The 26023-nt window shown below is 45.5% G+C and overlaps 1 protein-coding gene across 1 annotated transcript in view; it reads right to left on the minus strand.

The window, feature by feature from the left end:
- Positions 1–23028, minus strand: part of PSME4 (proteasome activator subunit 4) — a 48093-nt gene extending 25065 nt beyond the window's left edge. The window contains exons 1-16 of the mRNA XM_051792832.1: positions 22785–23028; positions 16339–16479; positions 15785–15901; positions 11410–11454; positions 10763–10912; positions 10082–10145; positions 7878–7952; positions 7279–7401; positions 6774–6866; positions 5534–5799; positions 4039–4225; positions 3312–3401; positions 2199–2263; positions 1955–2105; positions 722–820; positions 308–377 (exon numbers count right to left, since the gene is read on the minus strand). Coding sequence (XP_051648792.1) covers positions 308–377; positions 722–820; positions 1955–2105; positions 2199–2263; positions 3312–3401; positions 4039–4225; positions 5534–5799; positions 6774–6866; positions 7279–7401; positions 7878–7952; positions 10082–10145; positions 10763–10912; positions 11410–11454; positions 15785–15901; positions 16339–16479; positions 22785–22957 — 1909 coding nt within the window. The 5' untranslated portion in view covers positions 22958–23028. The remainder of the gene's footprint in view (positions 1–307; positions 378–721; positions 821–1954; positions 2106–2198; positions 2264–3311; positions 3402–4038; positions 4226–5533; positions 5800–6773; positions 6867–7278; positions 7402–7877; positions 7953–10081; positions 10146–10762; positions 10913–11409; positions 11455–15784; positions 15902–16338; positions 16480–22784) is intronic.
- Between the last annotated feature and the right edge of the window lie 2995 nt (positions 23029–26023).

The raw sequence follows: 26023 nt of genomic DNA on the forward strand, positions 1-26023 counted from the left end.
CTGCATCCTTCCAGCTTCCCACTCCAACTCCCGTGTCCAGCTGGAAGTCACTTTAGCCAATGTAACATCCTGCAACTGGAGACATTTTAAACTGCCACATTTTTAAGGGATCATGGCCCTGCAACCTGACAGATTTCTGCCCTGAGATCACACAGTGGTTTGGGTTTTTTCAGACAAAACACTGGACTTTTCCATCGCTGAAACCAAGTTGTGGGAAAACACAGCCAAGTTTTAGAGGCTGTTTTCACGTTTCAGAAAAGCCAACCCAAGAGAAAGCAAGTTAACACTAGAAGTGAGATAAACTTACTGACTGTGAGGTGAGTTATAACGTTGCAGCAGTGGGGCACAAAGAGCTTCAGGGACTCCTCGGGGCGGCACTGCAAACAGCCCAGGTTAGAATGAGAGGCAGCTCAGCACACACTTTGATAAAAATCTAACAATATCACCACAAAAGAGAGAAGACTAGATTGTATCTCAGCTCCAATTCAACCTACAGGCAGCCTGACTTCGTGACTCTCGTTCAATAAAACCTAAATTTAACACCAGAAAAACACCGTGTGAATTAACCCCTTGGAATCTGCCTGTGTGCAACCAGCCGGTTTGAGAAGATGTAATACTAAGAACCACCTAAAAATCAAGATATTACACAGGAAAAAGCAGCAGCACTGGTTTTTTTTTTCCCCTTTTTAAGCTGGAGTGGATTCAGAGCATGTTCTCTCACTTTCACTGCAGCTCGGCACATGTCGGCGACCATCCGACCGGCGACTCTCGTCTCAAATATATTCGAAACAGCAAAGTTAAAAACCTTCTCCAAGGCAACCTAAAAGGGAGCACAAAGACATGGAGGTTACTTTTTTTTTAAAAAAAAAAAAAAAAAGAAAACTAGGTATCCCAAAATGTTTGATGTTACTCATAAGGCAGCATCTGTGCTCTTCTAAAACAGAGGACTGCAATCGGGAAGCACATTTTAAAACAATCAGAAGAGACAGAGAGAGAAAGCAGCTCTGTGGAATGCCTAAAATATTCCCTTTGGGAAGAGAGGAGGTGGATAAAATCTTGTTGACTACTGTAAGTTTAGGGTGCTTCTGAGAAACTACATAGATAATAAACCAGTCTCCAAAAGGAAAACTGGTATTTCATGTGTCACAGTGAAGGAAAGTCAAGACATCCCTTACTTAGCAAATAAATAGGGAATTAAATTAACAACTATTTAAGCACTCAGCGTGTTTTAAAGCAGCTTATTTCCATCCAGTACCTTGCAAGGCAAGCTGAATTATACAGTGTGGATCCCATGAGTACTTTAATAAAGAACAATCAGGGAAAATACAAATTAAATACTTAATGATGATGCAGAATTAACTGAAAGTTTACATGAAGCAAAAGATTCCGAACAAAAATCATTCCAAAGTACCCAATGCAGTGGTTCAAAATGCACAAAATCTGCCATCTCCAAAAAAAAAAAAAAAATATATATATATAAGCAGATATAAATGTGTTAACCCAACCCACAAGGAAGGAACCTGTCCACGTAACAACACGGATTCTCCACCCCCTCTCTCTGAGTTATTTTAATCCAGATAACTTTTCTGATCCCATTATCCAACAGCTCCTTGAACAGCTTCTTCTGCCCAGTTGAAGAAGTGGAAGGGAGAGGGAGAAAAGGAAAGCAGGGGACTGGGTAGGTCAGCAATGATCAGGACGTGAAAAATCACAGCCTGAACCCACAGAGGGATAAAATAAGCTCTCAGAACGACTTCATCATCAGTTTGCAAGAGAGCACAAAGAACCCAAGAGCTCTGTACTGATGAATATAAATAAAGTTTTCCTGTCCCCACCCCCAGCCTTTCCTTGGTTAAGTGTGGAAGTTCACCACGGGAAGAATTCCAACACCCCAGTTGTTCACCACACAAAATTAAGCTGCTTCAATCAGGTGGAAAGCCCACGTTCTACACACCTTAAAGATGTCCTTTGAACACTGGGTAAGGATTGTACTGAAAGTAGAGGAGAGCCCCAGTTCCACCAGACTCTCCAGGTGAGTCATCTTCTCAGTCTCAGTCTCCTCTCTGGTTTGTTCTAGTGTGCTGCTCTCTATGAGTCCAAAACACCTACAAAATGCAAAACAAGGTCAGCAAGTGAAACTTGGAAGTCTGTAATGGAGTTCTTCATGTCAAGCTTTCCCCTCTGCTCAGCTCACTCACCTATCCATAAACTGCAGCACGAAATCCTCAAACTCAGCAGATGCAGAGCACAGTTCTCTTTCCACCTGCAGTTTGCCACCACAGAAGAAACACAAGAGGTTGGTTTTTCTCCAGGAAACACAAACACAGAACGTATTTCCTACATGAACTACAGCACATTTCCCACTGCACAGGCTCGAGGACACTCCATGAGAGAATTATTGCATGTTCCTTGCCCTGTCCTGTCCCAATTTCCTGGCCTGGATGTCTATCCAAGGAACCTCTGTGGTGAAATCAGGTTGTACCCTTCATGGATACAACCTTTGGCCTTGCTCCTGATCCTCCTTGGCAGCAGGAGGTCAGTGAGTGCCAGAGGTGGGTACAGACCTCACCTGTATTCACATTTAACCCTCAGGGTATAAACCCCTCCTGATTTTTGGGGTGCTGCAGCTCTGGGGCAATGAAACCCACCTTCTGATCTGGGCAAACTGCAGCTACTGCTGCTCTCTGAGTTACAAAAAGCCTTCTGGGAGCAAACAGGGGTGGTGATAAGGGGGATAAGACTCAGTGTCTAATGGTGTTACTGTCTCTTGGCTGGAGGGGATTAAAAAGCATCCAAAGAGAAAGTAATAGAATCTCAGTCAGGAAAGGGAAGAGGAACAGGTGTTTATTTAAAGAGGAAAACAGCTCTGGAAAATGGAAAAAAAAAACAAAAACAACCCCCTAATGCACTATTTAAAATAACTAGCAAGTTGGGGATTTTTTTTTGTGTTGTTTTGTGTTTTATGGTGACAAGGACTTTCAAAAAAATTAAGAGTAATAAAGCTATTTTAATACAAAAATTCACATGGCAAGTGACCTCTGGAGACACCACAGTCCAACCTCCTGCTCAAAGCAGGGAAGCTCAGAGTCAAATGACACTACACAGGGCCCTTGAGCAACTAGGTTTTGACATTTAAATACTAAATTGCATGAATTTAACATTCCCTACAACAAGAAGCGCTCAGAACACATGATTTGCACACTGGTATCAGCTCTGCCACACTGCCCAGAAGCAAACACGATTCATATCTTATCACACACTGCTAGAAATTCAATTGAAAACTAAGTGATAGCTTTGTTTTCACAACTTACCTCTGAAAGATCATCTCTCTCTTGCAATACAGATGAACAATCTACTAAAGGCACCAAAGTAGAAAATGTTGCAATGAACTGGAATGTGATCTGTTGGGAGTTGCAAACAGCTCTTTAGTGTATTGTATTCTACACATTAAAAAGCTTTGGTCATTTATAGGAGCTAAAGCAAATCATGCTAAAACCAAAAATACACCAGAGCCCAGTTCTTACACCCCAAAACTTACAACAGTTATTTCAGATTTCATAGATAGAACTTACTAGTCAGCAGTGCACAAAAATTCTCAATTTTCTAAGTAAAATAACTATTATTTTGTGCCAAACTTCAAAGTTACAAATCCCTATAATGTTTACGTTGTTTTAAGTAAACTAACATGAACTCCTGAAGGTGTAGACTTTCAGAACCTAATGTAATGAAAACCTAACTATAAAGGTCTTTCTTTTGATGTTAAAAGACTAGGAATATTTGTTGGGAGCTGTGGAGCACCTAGTCAATCTTGTTGTGCAGAGCTGCCCAGAAAGTCAGCACAATGCTTATCAGTGAGCCAAAAGGGCTGTAATATTAAATTTTTATACTTCAAACTGTGCAGAAAAAAAAGGCTAGGAAATTCTGGCCACACAGAAACATAAAAATTTTTCTCTATAAAATACAAGAAAATATTGGCTGGTTGGCTCACAATCTTCTGAAAAAAAAAAGAAAAAAAAAAGGAGATATTTGCCCACTCACCATACACTTGCTGAAGTCGTTGGGATCCACCCCAGGCAGGGCTCTCATGAGCAGAGGTAGCATGTGTGTGGGACCCTCAGGAAACCAGCTCCCCCCGGACACCAGGCTGCGAGCCACCCCAATGACACAGCTCAGGGTGGCCGTGAGCTGGTGGGGCTCTGTCAGGGTCTCCAGGGCAGGGTATGTTCTGTAAAAATCAAGGACAGTCAGGTTAGGAAGGATAATGTCACAAAGCAAATAAAAGCTTTCGGCAGAAAGGGTAAAAAGAAAACAAAAAAGAAAAATCCTGTGTGAAAAATTCAAGCTGATCAAGGGTTCTGAAATGGTTTTCTTGTTTTCTGATGGACTCAACACTGATCTGTTACCAGGCTCCTTCCATTTCATCAGTGCTATCCACCAGCAACCCAGGGTTAAATAATTAGTGCATGGGCTCCTACATTCAAAGTTACAATGATTTCCCTGCTGGAACCTGAAGTGCACAGCCTGCACCAGCCTCAAGTGTAGGGTTCTTGTGGCAAGCACAGAAACGTGCCCTGGCTGCCTCTGAATAGAGGGGATCTATGACTCCATGTTACATTGAAGTCCAGACCTTTCTACCAAAACCTGGGAGGTTACTGCCATTTATAAAACATTTTCTTTTTACACTCAGTGCTTTTTAGCAAACTGCCACACTTCCTGCTGTCACCACCAACCCACAGTTCAGACAAGAGTCACAGTGCTACCCCTGCCCTACGTCATCCCAAGCGAACGTGGAACTGCAGCCAAGGCAAACATTCCAGGGATAGTTTGAGCTGCAGAGCAGACGTGGAGTCTGCTCTCAAAACAGACAGAGCAGCCATACCCAGCACTGCTGCCCTTCCTGGAACTGCTGTGCTCGAAATGGTTCAGATTTAGCAAGTTTTTACAAACAGTTGAGTCAGTGAGGTGTGGAACACAGGAAGCGCTCTTCGGTCAAACTCATTTCTCCACTGGTTTTAAAATACATGGTTGTTAAAAGCACAAAAGACTGCACAGGGAACGTGGATAGGAGCCAGGAGGAAAGCTTTTCACTGGAGCAGGAAGGAGCTACATTTTTCCTTGGAAATTTAAGGCACCAAGGCATTAGAAATAATGCGAGTTAAGTATTTCATGGGAGCACATATCTGGTGATTTGCTTATGGAGTCAGAGCCATGACAGCGATTTTGAACCACCTGTAACTGTAACACACTCTGAACAAAACAGAAGTATAAAATATATGTTCATTGCTACACAGCTCTCGGGTGTATCTGGCCCAACCTAAAGTCAGAGAGAACGTACCAGGTGGTTTATGAATAAAGGGTTGCTTTTTCAACTGATCCACCCTGACACAAAATGGTAACAGACATGCACAGCACCTGAGGACTGACTACCCTAAAGCACAGGAGCTGTCAACAGCTCTAGTCCTCCAGAACCAGTCCATTTGCCCCAAAACAAATCAAATTAATTAAAATAAAAATAGTCCTCCCCTGCTCTTACCTCTCAAGCACAGGTGGAATTACCAACTCAGGGCGCATCAGGGCCAGGTTCTGCAGGGCCTGGGCAGCCTCCAGGCTCCCAGTTTTACTGAACATGGCCAGGAGAACGGGCTGGATGATGCACTGCACGAAGTCTGTCACGTCCTGGTCCGTGAGCTTGTGGCTCTCGGGCACAGGAGTCAGCCAGGTCACCTTCTTGTAGCGCTCGCGGTGCAGCCTCCTCACCACACTGCTGGGCAGCCTCTGCAGCAGCTTCATCAGCTTGTTCTGGGAACACACAAGAAATGCTGGGCAGTGGCACTGAGCTCCTCAGTGTACAAGGGACGATTAATAACCCAACATCCTGGAATCACACAACCCCAGTGCAGAAAAACTCGCAACAGCTCTGAAATACAACGTTCACCGTTTGTCATTAAACTTCATTTCCCAAAATGCCAGTGGTTATGCTGCCAGCACTATGCCCTAGGATTTAAGAAAATCTGGAAAAACACAAAGAAAGGACATACTCAAGAATCAAGATTATTTACCAGTAATTAGGGAACCTTTGAGAGCATTCTCTGCACATTCACATGTAAGCAAATACAAGTCAGCTCCTCTGGCACTGCTGTGACCAGCCTTGCTGTATTTTCTTCTCTACTTTCTACCAGCTATCACAGGGAGGTTCTTACATTCTCTAGCAGAGAATTCCACTAGTTACACCATCAAAAAGTTTGCTTCAAAGCAGAGATGCATTAAAAATCCTTTTGCCTTGTTTAATGGAATCACAGAACAGTTTGGTTGGAAGGAACCTTAAAGCCCATCCAATTCCATCCCCCTGCCATGGGCAGGGACACCTCCCACTAGAACAGGTTGCTCCAAGCCTCATCCTATATTTTGGGAACTTGGAGACAGTAGGTCAGTAACACAAAAGCTACACCACACAAGTAATACTGATGCTGTGCATCACCCTCCTTTCAAGTGCTGACTTCTTTTCCTGGCTATACGTGAATTAGGTGTGTTGTTCTGGACTTCCAACCTGCACCTGGGTTAAATGTTTGTACAATACTCCCATCAGCCGTGGTGCTGACACGAAAATAAGAGCATGGTCTGAATGACAGTGTGGTCACAGAGACCTGAATTTTCAAGATCCAAGCAGCACACAGCAGCAGAACCTGGTTGTTGGAGCACATGGGGCATTGACCAAGAGGTGTGACAGGCTGAAATGACAGCCAGAGCTCTCGTGGCAGCACACAAACACTCACCAGCCAGCGCCCGTTGTTGGAGGGGTGGTAGAAAGAGGCAATGCTGTTGAACAGGCCAGACAAGTGCTTCTGCACCAGCTTACTTGGGCCACCCTGGAGAAGGAATAAACCACAGAACAAGTTCAAATGAACAGGTAACAGCACACAAAGTACAAGCAGAGCACTCTCCCCTCAAAGCATCAAATCCCATCCCACCCTCAGCTCAGCACTAACAGCAAGTTCTCTCCACCCCATCTGCTGAGGTTCACCCTAAAAGAGGATTCAGGGGTTCAGCAGGTCCCCACAGTGGCATTTACAGCTGCCTGTCCCTTTCCAGCTGTGGAATAAACAATTCCACCTCCATTCCACACTGACAGTGGAACGATGTACTTGAAAACAAAACTTTGGGGAAAAAAGCCTGAACCCACTCTTTTGCAGCGCGCTCAACATCACAAACATTCATCTTAAAAACATACTTAAAGCTTTGCCTGGGTTTGTGGTTCCCTTTATGAAGAAGTTTACTCACCATCATGGCTGTGATCCACATGACTGCATGTCCTACATCGTAAGCATTTGTTAAGAACCTTGGAACAACAACCTGATTGCTCCCCACTGGAAGATTTAAGCTCCTCAAAATCCTAGTAAAAATCTGAGAGGATGAAAAACAAACATTGGCATCAATTACTTTATGTCATAAAATTGGCATTAAATTAATTTTCTAATCAAAAGGTGTTTGGTTTTTTAAAACCACGTAAGTACCATGAACGTGTTTAAAAAAAAAAAAAAAAAATCAATCTACAAACAGAAAGATTCCAAAGGTCATACATATTATTTAATCACAAGAACATGACTAAGGGCCTTCCCACAAGAACATGGGGTTAATTACACAATCAGACAGCATTTGTACAGTCAGGTTTGTGGTTGGTTTGGTTGAGCCAGGTGATGACAGTAACACCTTCCAACATGCCTCTTCCAAAAGGATGGCTCAATGGATGCACCTAATTTGAAAAACTGGGCCAGTGCACTGTAAAACCCACACAAGGAGCCTGAATTATTCCTGGCATGGGAACACTGAAGACTTGTCTCTAAGCAAGCAAAGTCACCTCCTGAGATGAGAGCTCTCACCTTTGGCACATACGGATCCCAGTCTATGTACCCGATGTTGTCCGTGGCCAAGCGAGCAAAGAGATTCACCAGATGCTGAAAACCACGAGAAAAACAGGGAATGTTCATTAGAATATATGGATAATAATATATCTACTTCACACAGGCAAGATAAAAGCTGCCCTTGGCACAAAAGCACTTGTAAAGGGACATTTCACTCCATCAGAACCATCACTGCCCTAAAATAGCTCCTATGTACAGACACGGCAGAAAATCCCCCCAAGGCCTCTGTTCAGCTTTCCCCAATATTGAGCTATTTAGGACTATTTAAGCTCTGCAGGATCCATCCTAATCAACGTGTGCTGGCTGTCACATTTGTGTGCTCTGGTTTAAACACATCTGTGGCTTGCAAAGGTCAGAAGCATCAGCTGTCAGCTTCTGTCCAGGAAGAATTAGACACTCCATCACCAGGAGACAGTCTCATGAATCCAAGGGAACTGAGAGATGTCCTCAGGGAAGAGAATTGTCATGGCTAAATCAGAAAGGAGATGAAGTCTCACTCTTCTGGCTGTGGAAGAGCACATTAACCAGCAAGTCCCTTTGTAGGAGCTTGTCCAAGTCAGGACATACCAAACAGGTTCCTGGTGCCTCTTTCAGTATCTTGAAGCCAAAAGGAAGGGCCTGAAAGAATCTTGCCTAATTCAGAGACACACAGGCACAGAGGAACAGGCACCTCTCTGTCTGAAGGACACAATAAGCTTTGGAAAACCCCACAAGCCACACCTGACCCAGCCTGAATACAGGGGTTACATTTTCTTAAATGACCCACCTCCTTCGCTTGGTATGAGGAAATACCCACTGAAAAACTCCCTGCTGTGCACACAGACAACTGATTCCACAGCTCCCCTTCAAACAGCCAGTGTAATTCCTGCCACAGCAAGCTGAGGAAGAGCTTGCAGCACACAGAGGCTTAAATGGGATTGCAGAGTCAGAACTCATGTGTCTAATTATCTGCATCCAAGCCTGATGATGTGAACAAGCCTGACTTTGGGAAGTGGGCAAGACAGCAAAGGAAACAAAAAAGTGAAACCTTGGAGAGGAAAAAAAGCAAGCAAACTGTCAGCATCCAGTTATCAGAGATAACTTCTGAAAGAGGGCTGAGGATTATTTGTTAAACTGTTTGTCAGAAACAAACCAAATCACGATATTCAAGTGCGGGCTGCCATTGTTCTGCCAGAAAAAGAATTAGGATTTCTGGGGGGGCAGGGGGGTGGCCATCAGGAAGATGGAAAAGTTTATCCAGACAACCTCAAACAGAGCTTTGGCATCTCCCACGTTCAAATGTGGGCAAGTGCCAAGTGCTGGGACCTGGACTGCCTCCCTGGGTTTGTGACGAAACACAACTGAAGCCAAAACCACCTACGGAATGTGGGACAAAGGCAGCGCTCAGGGGTGGCCTGGGAATCAGCTTTCTCCACAGACACTGAGGAGTTCTCCTGGTGGACAAGGGCAGGAGATTAGTAAAAGCAGCCAGATGGTCAATGAGCTTATGTTCATACTGAGTATGGGGAAAAAAACCTGGTGATAGGCCAAGTTTCAGTGCAGCAAAGCCCAGGCCCAGCTCACACTGACGGCACCTGAGCTGCTGCTGGGGGGCTCAACAGTGAGCCTTTCATATCTCAAGTTTGCATCTAATCACATGAGACACACAGCAAGGGCACACAGGTAACATGGCAGACTATTTTCCCTGGAAGACAGAGCCCCAGGGAATTTTTGGCCAAGGAGAGTACAGGTTCTTCACTGTATCCTATCCCAAATAAAGATGACAGCAACTCATTGCAGCGAGGGCAAAACATCACCACTCAAAACGAGGGACCAATGATGTGTTAAGATAAAGACAGGACAGAATTATAATTTATAGAAACCACAGCAGCACTCTGAACAATTCCAAGTATCAGCAGGCAGCATTCCCAAGGCTGGAAAGAAAAGCTCGTCTGAGCTAGCCATTAAATAATGTTCATCAAGCACAACTGCAGTCTCATTTATTCAGACAGTAATTGCTTGCTACCAACAATGAAATTATTGTCTCTGCTTTCTTGTACTAGTTAAAGCAGAAGAGAAAAAAATCCCATTATATGACTGTTTGGCTTCAATTCCTTGCAAGCACATTGTAGGAAAATTTAAATGAGGGTTTCTTCTAGTGTAGGTGAAAAGCAAATACTTACCCCTTCCCACTGGGGAAGATTTTGAACTGACACCCAAAGGCCCATAAATTCATCAAACCAAAGCCTGAAAGAGAACAGAATCAAAATAACTTCAACACTGAGAAAGCAGCTCCCTCACTGAAAATGTATCCCTCACTTTGCCAGGTTGCAGGAACTCACCTGTCCCTCAACCCATCCAGCAGGAACAGGGATCAACATGGAATGCTTGTATCACTTCACCTCCCACAGCATCCCTCCACCCCAAGTCTGATCCTGAGTTTCAGCCCTTGCTTTTTTTTTTTTTAACTTCTCCTCCTCTTAGTCTGTTTTGATCCCCCTTTCACACAAATGTTTCACCAGTGGTTTCCTCACCCTCCTCAGCTTCGCCATTCCATCACGTATCAACATCCCAACCCAGGTGAGAACAACCCACACCTCATTCCCCTCTGCCTTACACCCTGAAACTTGTCCCTGTTGACCAACAGTCACAAGTGGCATCATCTCCCACTCTGAGTTCCCCTGAGGCCAAGGAGAAAACCCTCCACGCTCACATTCCTCTTTCCAAACCGCATTCCCTCCCCTCCTGGCGCCGCAGCACACCTAACCCAGTGATCCCTCCCTCCATGCCCCACACAGCCCCTTCTGCTGGTTCAGAGTTAAAAAAGAGAATTCCTTGTGTTTGCAACATCCCAGGACACCCACCTGAAGCCCTTGTGGTGCAGCTCGGGGGGAAGGGTGGTGGGCAGGAAGAGCTCGAAGTAGGTGATTGCCTTCTGCATGGTCACATCAAAGGGACACATCAAAGGCCTCCACTCATCCAGCATCTCCCCAGTGGCATCTTCTGGGAAATACCTGGAAACCACACATACACACAGGCTCAGCTTTAAAGTTTGGGTCTGTTTTTAGACATAATGAAAACCAGCTATTAATTCGTCATAAATGTCAGTTTTACAGGGAAACCACATGCCCAGGGGCTGTTGCAGGCAGCCCTCAGCTCCACAGAGCCTTCACAGAACAGAGGTAAACCAAGCACCATTTTTGGGAACACAAATTGAAGGGTTCTTGTCTTGTTGGACCAGAAAAGAATCTGCACAATGCAAAACCACCCCACTGTGAAGGCTGGACAAAAACCCAGCAACTACCATCCACAAGGATCATTTATAGAAACATTACAAGAATGCTGGTTATTTAATTGCTGTTAAAATAAATAAATACCTATGCAGTGCAGTGTTTTAAATGCACAGCAGATACAGCTGTTCATACAACATAATTATTGCAGCCAAGGCTGTTAAAAAGCTAAAAAAAAAAAAAAAAAAAAAATAGATATCAACCATGAAACAAACACTTACGGTCTGCAGCTCTTCACAAGCGTTTTCAGGACACTTTCTACAGAACTGAAACAAGAAAGGAAACATTAGGAATAACAAATTACCAAATTTCAGTGGCAGCATAAAACAAACAACCCTTTGCTGACCTTTCTCTCGAGAGCTTAAGATAATGTTGATGCAATTAACTGTCTTCTGTGAACATGCAGCAGCTAATTCCCTTCTACACAGACCTAATCATAGCAGTCAAAACTGCTCTGCTCAGCTCCTGGCTCTGCTTTTCATGTACTACTCTGGTATTTCCTGCTTTGAAGTGAAGAATTATCATCATTTCTTGTAAGTAACCTCCTGCATTTTATCCGTGAACAATCGGCAGAACAAAGGAACTTCTTGGGCGAGTTGAAAATGCAAACGGAAAAAACGGGTTTATGGACTTCATGAATCAGATAAATAAAGGCAGCAGGCTTCAGGAAGTTGTTATTTTTTGGCTCCAAACACCGTATCTGACCTTTGCAATGGGGTTTTGGTTTTTGCCCAGGGGTTCTAAGAAAGAGAAGTGAACTGTCTGCAAATCAAGGGGTTATTTCTTTCGGGTCCCTCACAAAGTAACAGCTGATTTTAGAAGTGTTTTCATCCACAGCAAGAACATGATTTGAGAGATCATTTCAACACAGGATGCCATCAAAACACTTAAGGACTAAATCTCAAAATAATAAAGAATAAAAGGGGGGAGGAGCAGAGAGACCAACCAGTGGAACCATAAAGGTAATAAATGGTCACATTCTTCAGATCTTCCATTTATCACACAACCACCTCAAGACTAAATTGCACTTTTATCCAAAAACATTCCCTGAACGAAAAAATAGAAGTTCTGGTAGAACTTCCTACATCTTTTAGATATGCTTTCTGTACCCTGAACAGAAATACTGCATCCTTTAGCTCATCATCCAAAACATACAGAAATGCCATTTTGCTCAGAAAAAGATGATGCCAACGCATCATCTTTATTACCAAAGACCAATTAATTTGGAGACACACAAACACTGAGCATGCACACGCTGTCTCTCCAGTCCTACACAAAATAAACTGATCCCATCCAAGCCAGGAGGAATAAAATATGGATAAACCACTATTTCAGTGCAATCCAGCAGAAGCCCACCCAGCCCTCACAGCACTACTTCAGTTCAAACAGAGCTCTCTAGGAGATGTAAAATTAGGGATATTTTAGGCAACAGTGACAAAGTCAATTCAGGACCTCTCCCAGAAAAGAGCTGACTGATAACTCTAACATTTGGAGAGGAATGACCAGCTATTCACTAAACAAAAATCAGACCAAACTCTGTGGGAGGCTCAGGAAAATTCTGAGTTCAAGCGAATATTGTCCTTGAACGAGTTCGAAAACAGGTAACAGTTGTTCAAAGAGTAGATAAATAAAGCATGAACCAGCAGCATTCCTTAAGAGCATTAAAAATTAACATGATAAATGTTTGTGTGACAAAACAAACAAGCTCTGCCTGTACTGTCACACTCCCCTTGAGTGTCACTGAGGAAAACCTGAAGGAGGGGAGTTTGAATAAACACAGAGGCCAGAGATCAAGTTTTCAGCCAGATCTCAGCACCTGCCAGTGTGAGAGAGCAAAGGAGAAAGGAGGGGAACATCCCAATCTGGCTTCTGATCCCAAATTTAGGAAGCTAGGAAATAAAAAACAACAGCAAGATGATTTTGTACCCAAGGAACCTCCACCCAAGAGACAGTCCAAGCACAGCCCAGCTAGAGGAGACATCCTGTAATATTCCCATTTGGGGACTGCTAGTGAGGAAAGGACAGGACAACACAGCTGGGGAGATGTATTAAAAAACACCCAACACCATTTTAAGCACTGTCATTAGTTATCTTTTTGGCACTGCATATTTATTTTCTTCTTTTGAAAAGGGTATGGTGATGTCAATTTGCAAATATGGGGGTTTTTTTCCTGCACTTTCAAAGAGAAACATGTTTCAGTTAAAATGATTATCATAGAACTGACAGTGTTGACTCATGTTAGAAAAAAGCAACAGGAGCAGGAATTTCAGTTTTTCAGGAGAGGTTTGGGCCATAAGGGAAATTCTAGTCCTGAAGTGGACACTCATCACAGAACTTAAATTAAGACAATTAAAAGAGCAACCAGTTATAGTTTCACAAATTATTTGAGAGAATTCCTACCTACCATCACTGGATCAGTACAACTGAACCTTTCTTTCTAAAACACCCCAAACAAAGCAAAACCCCCTGCGATCCCACTGCCACTTACACCAGTTCTCTGCATTTCTTACACACCAAAAATTCCTGACGGTTTCCCTGCAAGAATTCCTGGCAAACCCTTGACAAAGAAGCTCTTCACGGCCCCAAGGCTGTGGCTGGGTGGATTTTCCAGCAGCCATGACTTCACTGCTAAAGTACTTTTCCATGATTTCACTGGTTTAACAGGAAGGTACGTTCCCTCCAGAACCTGCTCCTGCACCAGCAGTGATTTCATCCCTAACCAGACACAACAACTACTCCAGACTAAAATCCACCTCTCGTTTGACCCCTGAAATACATTTGCTGGTTAAATTAGTTAAATTAGAGCCGCTGATCAGCCACTTCACACACGTTCTCTGGCTCCCCAATTAGAAGATTTCACATCCAGTGCGACATTCTCATCACCAGTGGTGTCATGTTAAATACTGGCTTTCCAAAACAACCATTTATGCAGAGAATTCCCCCTCTGTGTGTGTGCCAAGTGTTACAGTCCAACAGAACATGCAGAAGATACATCAGCCAGAGCTGAACAACAAAAAGTCTTTCTTACCACCTATGCAAAACATTAAGCACAAACGTTTTAGGTGAGGACCAGCCTGGTCGATATGAACTGAATGTGGGGAAAAAAAAAAATAAAATAGAATTAAAACGAGAGTTAATTTAACAGCTATAAATCAAATCAGCTTTTTTAAAGTATCCCTTGATTTGCACCAAAAAAAAAAAAAAAAACCAACTCAAAAAAAGAAGGAGCACTGTATGAGAAGGAATCGCACTGCATGGAGTGGGATAAAATCAAGTTAATCAAAGCTGGATGCTGCACACAGACCATCCCAACCCAGACCTTCCTCCCAGCCCAACCCCTCCTTTTCCCTCCTGGAAAAGCTCCCTCCCCACCACCAAGTTTGCCTCACACAGTAAATGAGAAGTGACCCCCAGAGCAAGGTGTGCAGGTGCAAAGATAAAAACTGAAATAAAAATAAAGCAAGGAAGGCTCTGCCCTTTCACATCTTCACCTACAGCCACCAAACTAATGCAACTGAGCAAAGTGACATTTCCAGCTACACAGACACCAGAGAAATCCAGCCTGAAATGCTCCATAACAAGTGTCAAGGCTCCACATATTTTCTATTAATGTCCCTTATCAGCAAGAGGATCTCCCCCTCAGGAATCACTGCTTCAGGATTATTCAGAAAACTGTTTTTTTAAAAGCAAATCAAACATTTCTTCACCTGCATTTCTTCACACGAAGGTTCAGTTCAACCAAACATAAGGCATTACCCACGTGCTACCTTTTATAATCTGTGGTTTACAGAGCAGGACTCTCCTAATTAGAATCATTAGGAAAACTGTAAATCCCGGAAATCTGACAGATGGGCAGGGATTGACAGGCAAAGAAAGCAAAGAAAACAAGTTCTCATTTTTCACATCACCAGAACGTGTCTCAAATTTTTAACTGGGGGAGGGGGGAAATTATTTCTCCCTCTCATGGCATCTCTGAGTATATCCATGTATTTCCTATGGAAGGTACTTCACTTTGCTTCCTGTGGATTTCAGATCCTGGGAGTGATTACAGTACAGATATTTTAAAAAGATTCTATATTTTCCCCAAACCCTTATTGTGTTATAGAGCAGCAGAGGTTTAACTTAATATCTGTGCTGGTTTTGACTGGGATAAAGTTTAATTCTCTTCACATTCCTCCCTGTCTTTAGCTCAACCCCTGAGTTTTCCCACTTATCCCCCCATCCCGTGAGCGAGTGGCTATGCAGGGCTTAGCTGCCAGCTGGGGTTAAACCATGACAATACTGCTAAATAATCCATATTAAATTTGTTAAAACTTGGGTTACCACCCCAAAATAAGTTGACCAGGACCCCTGTTCCAGCATATTTAGAAATTCATCTCACTCATAAAGAAACACGATGCCAAACCCAAGCCCCTGGCAGAAGGAGCTCCACGACTTAGTGCAGCCCTGCATGCAAATTATTTGAAATATGCTCATGAAAACACAACCAGAGTATTTCCCACGTATCAGATTCCAGGGATTAGGAGCAAATTACAAAGTGCTTTAAAGCCTTATAGGCACTCACGGCCCAGCAAAGGTTTCAAAAGGCGAACTTACTTGGGAAACCAATTTAATCCCAGATGTTCTGTCTTGGAGTACAATATCCTCTCCAACATTTCGTAAAGCGGTCTCCATGGCAACTCCAAATCATCCCTGGAAAGCAGCTCTTTTTTCCTGGTAGGAAACAGAACACCAAGCACTTCAGGATGAAACGTTTACAAGGAACACCCCAGCCCCTGCTCCCAGTTTGGCACCCGCTGCAGGAAGGCCAGGCAGGAACAAGCTGGCCACTGGCAGCATTCCCAAGGTTTTCCTGGCTAAGTGAAATAAACATTATGGAGTTGTGAGCCAGCCCCTCACCTCCCCCCCGGCTGAGATTAAACCTGGAGACTTGGTTCTCTGAGACGTTTGCTTTTCCTTATAGGGGGAAAAATTCCATTCTTACATTCCCACAGTGCTCCCAAAGCACAGTGGGAACTCCTGAACCCACAGCAGCCGTCCAGGGAAGGGGAGCGAGGTGACCTGGGCCAGCACACTGAGTTCCATACAGGTAGAACAACACCGAGCAAGGGCTCAGGAAGTGTCCCCAGCAGGCAGAAAGGTGTCCTTACTTCAGCAGGTTGATGAGCAGCCGTGCAAAGCCCTGCATCATGCTGATCTCCAGCCTGGGAATGGTCACCAACTCGTAGAGCAGTTTGATGAACAGCACGTGATCCTCCCTGCTGAACTTCCTCCCGTACAGGCGGATGTACCTGCCAACCAAACACAGTGGGAGTCAGCCAGGCTGGGGACATTCCCACCTCTGGCTCCCGAGCCAGAGCTCAGCTGGCTGGGCTGCTTAAGGAAACTGTAAGAAATAGAAACCCAGAGTCGGGTGATTTCCAATTAGAATTTATTATACGATAAAAGCAAATGCAGCGCTGGGTGATCGGGGAGGGGTTTCAACAACTCCCAACGCCTGTCACACCCAAAAAAGACAGTCATTCTACATTTATTTCCAGCTAATTCACGAATATTCCTTATACATAAGCATAAACGTTACACATTGTTAAGTCAGACATTCGACAGATGTTTTTCTTAAACAAGAATATTATCTATAAGCATCCATAATATATTGTCAAGTCAGACATTCAGCAGGTGTTTGCTTGTTATCCACACAAAGTTATAAATTTTTAAGAAAGGTGCTATTATCTAGCTAACTAAATGAAATTCCTTCACTATAAATCTTACACAAGGTAAAAGGGAGGTAACTTGTCTTATGTCTTTGTAGGGGCCCAATTAAGTTTTACGATTTGTTTTTCTTTTCTCTGTCCAGGTAATATTGACCTTATACTGTTTTTCTTTTAATTAGTCCGAATCATTCTCTCAGTTTATCACAAAATGAAACTAAAACCTGGCTCACTGAGCCCAACAAAGAAGAACCTGAAGATACACAGCAAGGGAAGATGGGCAGCTGCAGCTACAGGAAGAGAACGACCAAATAAAGTTTACAGGCCCCTAAGATCCTACAAATACTGCAACTTCACGGACAGGACACAGTCCACAAGCTAAAACACAACCCAAAAAGTACCAAGTCAAGCCCAAACCCAGTAGCTTCCAGTAATAACTGATTTAGACAGAGTTTTCCTGGTGGTGTGTCCCCACTGCTTCCCTCGTTTTTCCTGATCCCTCAGGAAAAGCTCTGGGAGATGTGTTTGCTCTTTTCAAGTTGAGATTGAAAAGAAACGTATATTTTAAGTCTTAAAAGATATGCTGCACCAGCAAAACCTATATAAGGTTCCAGGGCAGCATTTAACATGTGGCACAACTATAAATTACTACCCACTGGGAGACAACTTTTCAATTTTATTACTGCTCCAACTACTCCTAAAGATTCATAAGAAATCTGCTTTCCACTTCCCTTTTCCCAGTGATTTCAAGAGGGGAATTTTTAAATGTTTACATCTGATGGGCAGCATTTCCACTAATGTTCACTTCAACACGTTGTACTTATTTCAAACAAACCAAATACAAGACAACCCACTTTCCCACCCCAGGAACCTAAATTATGTGGATTGGCCAGAGACATCCCTACCTACAGAATTACACCACCAACAGCTGAACACCTACACCTTTCACAAGCCTAAAATGGACATGCAAAAAGAATCCTCAGGGAAAGAAAAATGGGTGAGACACATATATACATATATATAAAAAAAAGAAACTGGAGAGGCCTGGAGAGTAAATTTTAACTGCAAAGAAACACAGAGATCCAATTTATCTGTCAGCTGCTATTTATAACCAAAAATAAAGTGTTTGGCTGGTCCTCCTCCTTGACATTTGCTAACAACAGTTCTGTTACACAAAATGCTGTTTAACTAAGAAACAGAAGAAGGGGTAAAGTGCACAGAAACGTGCTGAACACAGAGGTGTCACTGGGCCCAGGCAGCAGGGCCAGATGCCAAATTGCTCCTGTGTTTTACTTTATGTAGGAGGGAGGCAGAGTTTAAAAGGGTCAATTATTTGTCTTAATCCAGTTGAGCATTAAGGTAACGACAGAAAATAAATACTTCTAGAAAGGGGTGCTTAGCCTTTTCCTCCAAGATTAAATGAGTGAATTCTAACAGAGGGGAACTGGGATATTTTCAGAATATCCCCTCACAAGGGATGAAATATCCCTATTACTAACTAAAAGAATATAGGCATGTTCATCATATATTTATAAATATATGCTGGCTTTTCAGGATTTAAAAAAATAGTTAATTGGGTTATGGGGGGGGAATGATTCTAAAACTAAACTGTTGCAAAATAAAATTAAGATTTGTTACATGAAAGCAGATAATACTACACTGAGACCTGAACTCTCAATTCCACTGCCCTTTTGGTTCTTTGGAGGTTTTATGAGTTCTCAGCCTCCACCTGCCCTGCAAAAAGGGTAAGTTAATTGCCCCTCATTGTGCTGGTCCCATGGGATATGATTTGGAGTTCAGCTATGTGGAGAGAGAGAAAAACACCAACCAACCAACCAACAGCCACTCACACAACCTAAAAAAACATGTTTTGTTAGTGAAAACACTGTTTTCAGCTCCATCCCTTCTGTACAGAGTGCAGGGTCTCTGGAGATTACCAAAAAGCCAATTCCCTAATCCAGGAGTGCTGGGTATCCAACCTCTCACTCCACAAGTACAATAGGCCTATTTTTAGGCAGTGTGCTGTGGGATCAAGTGACCACCCTGAAGTGCCCTAGAAAGTTGGCTGCTCTGCTACAGTTAAAAATTCCCCTCACTTAAGCTGGACAGAGCACTCCCCCAAATTCCTGGCTGTCCATTCGCATTTTCCAACACATGGGACAGGACCACGACCAGCTTAAAGCTCAGATTTTGACAGATAACATGGAAAACAATGAATCACGCTCAGCAGGACTACTTAAATCACATGCACACAGCACACACATCCCTTATGCATCCTGAGGAAAGCTTCTATTTCTTTTTTGACAAAGATAAGGAAAAAAAAAGACATGTAAAACAAGAGTTTTAGGCAATAGTGGTTAAAACAGCAGTCCCACTGAGAGGTTTCCATCCTCACTGTAACTTTGTGTCCTGTCATTCTCATTCCAAACAGCTGAGCTGCATTTTTCCCCCACACCTTACAGCAAGACAGTTAAATGTCACTTTGTAGTAAGTCTGTGCCTGACAAGCACAATAAAATAACATTGTCAGGGACAGAAGCTGTGTCCCTCAGCTTCAAACACCCCTGTCCACTGGAGCAGGAGGCACAGAAAGGCACTTGTGTGTTTTTTCCTGGCTGCAGAGTCAACTCCAGGCACAGTAAGTACGAAGTGTTTACATTCTATTAATACGCTCGTTTATTGGCTACGTTCCAAAAATAAAATAAAAAAATTAAACCACCTATAAAACACAAAACAGGGAAAAATTGAAAGAGCGTGTACTTCTGACCTAGAGACCATGAGGGGCTGTGGTGCAAGGCCAGTGAAGCAAATTATTTTGCTGCCACCTGCTCTTCCCACGCACGCTGGGGGCAAGTTACACAGCTGAGATTCCCTGCTCTGCTTTCACAACCGGGGTAGCACTTTACAAGGGGCAGTTTTTACCAGCCAGATCCAGAGGACTCCTGGGGTAATGACTGCAGATTTGAGTGCCAGTCTTCGAGGCAAGGAGTTTTATTTGTTTCAGAAGCCTCACCGAGTCACAACTCACTCACTGTCCTCAGAGGAAAGTTCTCTCACCACCCTCCACACACACACCCCCACCAAAGGACCGGTTCTCACGGCTGAAAAATCACCCATAAAAGAATTATGCCAATCAGCTTACAGACATTCCACCTGATAAACTCCAATTCTGCCTCTTTCCCCCCCTCCTCTCCCTGCTCAGCTCGTGACATCAGCCCAAAACAGCTGCTCTCAAGATAAACATGTGCAAGTCACGCTTCCAGCTGGGGGGAGGTGGTACGTAAGAAATTCTCCCTGGCACCGTGAAATACTACTCAAATTATTAATTCAAAGAAAGAGCCGGGTTTCACTTTCATTCTTTGCCGTGGCACAAAGAGCTGAGTGAGGCTGGGAGCCCTCGAGGGGGGTGTAACTGTTGCAGGTGTATCACCTGCACACCCTTGTTTTCCTGGCCGGGTTGTGTGTTTGTACACACATCACCCTGTGTGTATTAACAGTTGTATCTGTCTGTCTAAACAAGAAACAGATCAAAGACATAAATTACTTCACAGAATGCCACAGCCATCATACCACTGTGAAGATTCTGAGCTTTTTTTTTTTTTTTAATTCATTTATTAATTACAGCTGTCCGGAAGGGAAAAAGGGAGCAATTTGATTTGGAGACGAATCGCCGACTATCGAGAGACAGCAAAACTTGGATTTTATTGTCATTATTCTGTAATTTAATTTGGGTGTGACACCAGGACACCACATGGCTGGAAGTGTTTTATCCAGGCCTAAACTTTTAGGGTTTTATTTCACAGAATTCCAGAAAGTTTGGGTTGGGAGAGACTTTAAAGCCCATCCAGTGCCACCCCCTGCCATGGGTAGGGACACTTTCCACTATTCCAGGCTACTCCAAACCCCGTCCAACCTGGCCTTGGACACTTCCAGGCACAGAGCAGCCACAGCTTCTCTGGGAAACCTGTGCCAGGGCCTCCCCACCCTCAGAGGTGAATTTTTTCCTAATATCTGATCTAACCCTACTCTCTGTCAGTCTGAAGCCACTCCCCTTTGTCCTCTCACTCGTAAAAAGTCTCTTTCTACCTTTCTTGCAGGCACCCTATGGGCACTGGAAGGCCAAATTAAGTCATCCCTGGGCCTTCTCCAGGCTGAACAATCCCAATTCTCTCATCCTTTCATCCCACAGAGGTGCTTTCTCAAGTCAAACCAAGCAGCAACACATCTCTCACGTTAACTACACCGGCTCATTTTTCACTCCAAGCCCACTGTTTCCTTCCCTGCCCACACCAAACACACTCAGAAGCCTCGTTACATCTAAATGTGCCACCCAGGGATCTTGGTACTAACAGGCATCAGACAAGCTGCAAACGCACACAGTGAACTCCAAACTTCAAAGAGTAGGTGGAAAAACCCACAAATTAGAGCCTGCTGACCTTCCTGTGATTCATAAAGCAGCACAGCAGCCGTTCTCAGCGGGCCAAATTCAGTGCCCTGGAGCACGAAGTGGGAACAGCAATTGTCGTTTACAAGAGTGAGTAACGGGGTGATTCTAACACAGCCCGGCACACTTTGAAAGGGCTTTCTATGCCTATTCAGCCACAGTTCAATAGTTAAAGCCCATCTATCCTCACAGTAAGAACTCCTAAGTTCGTTTTAACTCGAGGGGTACACTTAGCTCTACCACAGGTGCAGGCAACAGGTACCTGTGACCCCAGTGGGAAGCAGCAGATGGCTGGGGGGGGTGGGTAGGAAGGGAAACAGTGTTGAACTGGTTCCAAGCAGGTTCAAACTGTCACAGAACCAAACATGTGAGTCATTTTGCAACCACCGCTGTAATTCTATCTAAGGCTGCCTCTTGGGAAACAGAAAGGCACTTACATTTCAATACAGTCCTCTCTGCCAGGCTGGGCTGGCAAATCCCTCGCTAACGTCAAAAAAGCGGCTCGTGGAAGGAGGGAAGTTGTAAGTGAAGACCTTGAAATGGTATAAAATACAGGTATTCCATCGGTCCTGGCACGTAGGAAACGCTGGTTATAAAGGCACGCACGGCATTCAGCAGAATAACGTGATAAACATCCACAGAAGTTACCGATTGAAGCTACAGGAGTCACTGTCATATGATGCCACATCCAGTGCCAGGGTGCCCAAAAAGAAAAAGGGCCAAGCACACTTCGTAAAACTCACGAAGAGAAACCTGTATGTAGCACCGGGTGCTATCTGTGAAACCAACGGGGCTTTATCTGTATCAAAACCACCTTCCCAGCACGCACAGCAGAGCCAAAATCAGCATAAGCTACACCGAGCAAGATATCAAGGGCACCGGGGGTGTTGACACAGCATTAAGCCAGAACTTAATCCCGCCAGCACCGACCCAACAAACAGAAAGACTTTGTGCCCCTACAGCAGAAGCGGCACAGAGATGGCACCAACCACAACTTCCCTAAGAAGGCAGGAGGCGAAACAGGTGGCCGAGCAGGAAGAATAAAAAAAAAAAAAAAAATATTAAAAACGGCGGAACAAACAAACGAACGAACGAACGAACGCGCGAGTGCCCGATTCGCGAAACCGGGAAGTTTTCCGAGCGGCGGACGGAGCCACCTTTGTCCCCGTCCGGGGATGCGGCAGCGCCCCTTGTGCGGGCCCTTGGGCGAGCGGGGCCGGGGCAGCGGCCGGAGGGGCCGGCCGGGACACCGCGCCCTGCCCGCACCGAGCGGCGCCCGCCGCGCCGTTATGCGGGAGGCGGCCCGCAGGGACGGGGAAAAGGGGGGACGGGCAGGGGGAAAAGAGGGGGACGGGCAGGGGGAAAGGAAGGGAGGGGAAGGGTCCGCCGCGCCCGCTCGCAGCCCGAGGCCCCGCTGCCCGCGCCCGTCCCGCCCCGGCACTCACGTCGAGAGCTTCCTGGTCCAGAAGAGCCCGCCGGGCCAGAGCTCCTGCAGCTGCACGGCGCGGGCCAGGTTGCCCTTGATGTGCCGCAGGAAGCGGGCGGCCTCGGCCTCCAGGCGCTCGCCGTAGGGCAGCAGCTTGTTGTAGACGATCTCCTTCTGCGGCGGCCGGGCCATGTCGGCGCTGCCTGCCCCGGGAGGGCCGGTGGTGACCGCGGCCGCCGCGCCCCGCCCGCCCCGCTCCGCTCACTTCCGCCGGAAGCGGCCACGGGGCGGCTCCGGGAGCGCCGGGGCAGCGGCGGGGCCGCGGCCGGGACGGGGCAGTGTCGCTGCCGGGGCAGGCCCTGCCCGGGCTCGGCGCTCTTGCGGGCGGTTCCGGAGCCCTTCGCCGTGGAGGAGCCGCCGCCCGCCCGCGTAATTCGGGGAGAGCAGTCACCCCCCGGCTGCACGCGGAGCTCCCCGCCCGGACAGTCCCCGGGGGCTGAGCCGCCGTGCCCGCGGGAGCTCCGGGCAGCGCTGGGAGCGCCCCCGTGACACGGCCCGGGGCGACACGGCCCTGCCGGGTCACAGGTGGCGCCCGCTGAGAGCTCACGGGTCTCTCCCGGCCTAATTGATGCGGCGGTTCCGTAATTAGCCCCGCGGGTTTGATGGCAGATTGCGCGGCCGCCTAAGAGGCTTATTTGAAATAATAGCGCCAGTCGGGAGGGCAGAGCTCGCCCGCGGGCCGTGGGTGTGGGATAAACGCTGATGGATATGTGATAACGCCGCCGGTACTGCTGATAGCTGTTATCTCCAGCTGTCCTCAGTCGAATTGTTAATTGAATTTCCCCTCAAGAATTACGTCGTGGCCATACGACAGCTGCAAACTGATTAGATTTAAAGCTACTGACAAGGGCAAATCCTGTTTTATGATCTTTATGCTCAAACTAGCTCTGCTTAAAATTAAAAAAAAAAAAAAAAAAAAAGGCTAACTAAATGCTGGAACACGTTAGGGGGAGGAGAGATGCCCCAGGAAACCTAAATATGACAAGCAGAGGCATCATCACAACATTTTCCTGAGGAGTGCACTCACACCGTGTGTACTTCTCACCCTCCCAGACCTGTGTTTTTAATAAAGGGAGCTCAGTAATTTCGTTCAGTGTCCCAGACTTTTGAAACACCCCTCCATTCCTAGAAGAACTCCTATCACGTGATCCTGGAGAATACACATCAACTTTTACATGATTACAAAATAGCTGGACTTTGTTATCATTTTTGTTGTGATCTGGAGGGTGTTTGCTGCCATCTCTCACAGGGACTTTACGATTCTGTTGCCTCATATCCACATGAGGCAAAACAATTCTCTGCCCTTTTCTGGCCTCAGTTACAAATGAAACTTGATCCTGGTCAAATTTCTGTGGGGATAAAGAACACCTTGGTTTAGTGTTTTGCTGGTGAAAACAACAGGCAAAATTAATATGAAATGAATAGTTTTATCACCAATTCACACAAGGATAAATGGAATAACTGGCCCAGAAGCTGTAATAAAAACCCAATATCTGTGGATAAGTGAAAATATGCATGTATTGAAACTGAAAAGTCTAAAATTACCTATTTTCTGTCACACTCAGTTCTTAATATTTAATATGCAATTGCAAGGGTGATTTGTTCAAACAGACATTTCCAGTGGGTGGAAGCGTTTTGTAAATTCGAAGCAGGTAGAGTTTGTTTGGACTTGGAGGAAAATAAAATCCAAATTATACTCTCCAATTTTCTGCAATCGAAGTTGGCAGATACATAAGGAACTTCAAAGCTGCATTCTGTTGCTTCATAGCCACGTTATAAAAAAATACTCCTCCCCTTTCTGACTCAGGTTGAAAATGAAGCTTGATTTTTTCACACATTTTGGAGTATTTTGCAACGTGAGTGAGCACCTCTGACCTCAGGGAGCATATTTTGTCTGAACCAACAAGCCACCTCCTCACCTGTGACCTCAGACACACAAATGCCTTCCACCAGAATGAAACACTTACCTGTTGGGGGAAAACATGCCAAGTGTACACTTCAGACTGTCATCCTACTAACTCCTCCTCCTCCTCAGGAATATGACTCCTCTTTTCAGAGTTTGAAACAAGGGAAAAGGAGATTCCTAGTCTACTCACAGTTACAATAGTAAGCAGACATACAGTACTTGCATTTTGAATGTATTTCCTGCATATTGATCAATTTAATAATTACATTTAATAATTATTTAAAAAACGTATCCTTTCCCCCTCCTCGTTATGCTGCCATTCTGCTTCATAAAGTGGGTACAAAAATGATAAATTTTGCCAAGTGAGTCAAAAATAAACATGTTCTTCGAGTTTGCAATGTGTTTTGGCTGCAGCAGTGTGTGAGAGCACATTTGGTTCCCGAGTCACATGATGGAGGACGGGCCTTTCATAACATAGGACCTGTCTGTGCTTCTTGCATCAACAGCTTTTTCCTCTCTTATTAAGTAGGAGGAAGAATGCAAGTTGCCAGCAACCCAAATGTGGCTGCCACCTGTTGGTTTTGGCACTAAATCCTGAGAATTGATGAAGCTGGGCGTTGTAGTTGAGAAGAAAATACAACCTTTCCATTCATGAGCAGTTTTGGGTGGTGACAGTGGCTCAGGGCACACCGGGGGTTGTTCACACGTCCCCTCCTCGGCCAGTGCCTGGGGGAGCCAACACCAGCACTGGCACAGGGATTTGGGAACTTGTCACTCAGCCTTAACCCTGGTTTCCACTCTCTCAGCTCTTTTCTTACAAAGGAGTTAACAAAAGCTCTCCCTCCTGTGGCTCTTTTTCTGCCACAGATGCCTCCAAAGCTTTCAATCTCCGCAGCAGTTCTTGTAGCTGCGCCTGGTCCTTTGAACCCCTCTGCCTGCCCTCGAAATCGGATTCTTCGGAATCCGGAGACGAAGGCACAGACGGCGGCAGCGGGGGACAGAGCGGCACCGCAGGTCCGCGATTCCTCCCGCCCCCGTGTTTCCTCGCCGAGGCCGTCCCGCCGGGTTCGCCGGGGGGGGCGGAGGCTGCCGCGGCTCCCGGCGGGTCGGGGTCGGCGTCGCGCGGCGATGACGTGTCAGGGCGCGACGGCGGCCGCTCAGCGCGGGTCGCGGCGGCGGCGGGCGCAGGCGCAGTCGCGGCAGTGGCGGAGTGAGCGGCAGCCGCGGTCGGGGGAGCGGCGGCGGTCGCGCAGCGCTGGCCGGGCCGGCGGAGCTCGGCGGTGGGGGGGCGG

This window comes from Manacus candei, unplaced genomic scaffold (assembly GCF_025592945.1).
Source record: "Manacus candei isolate 608988 ecotype Guabito, Panama unplaced genomic scaffold, ASM2559294v1 h1tg000035l, whole genome shotgun sequence".
Classification (NCBI taxonomy): Eukaryota; Metazoa; Chordata; class Aves; order Passeriformes; family Pipridae; genus Manacus; species Manacus candei.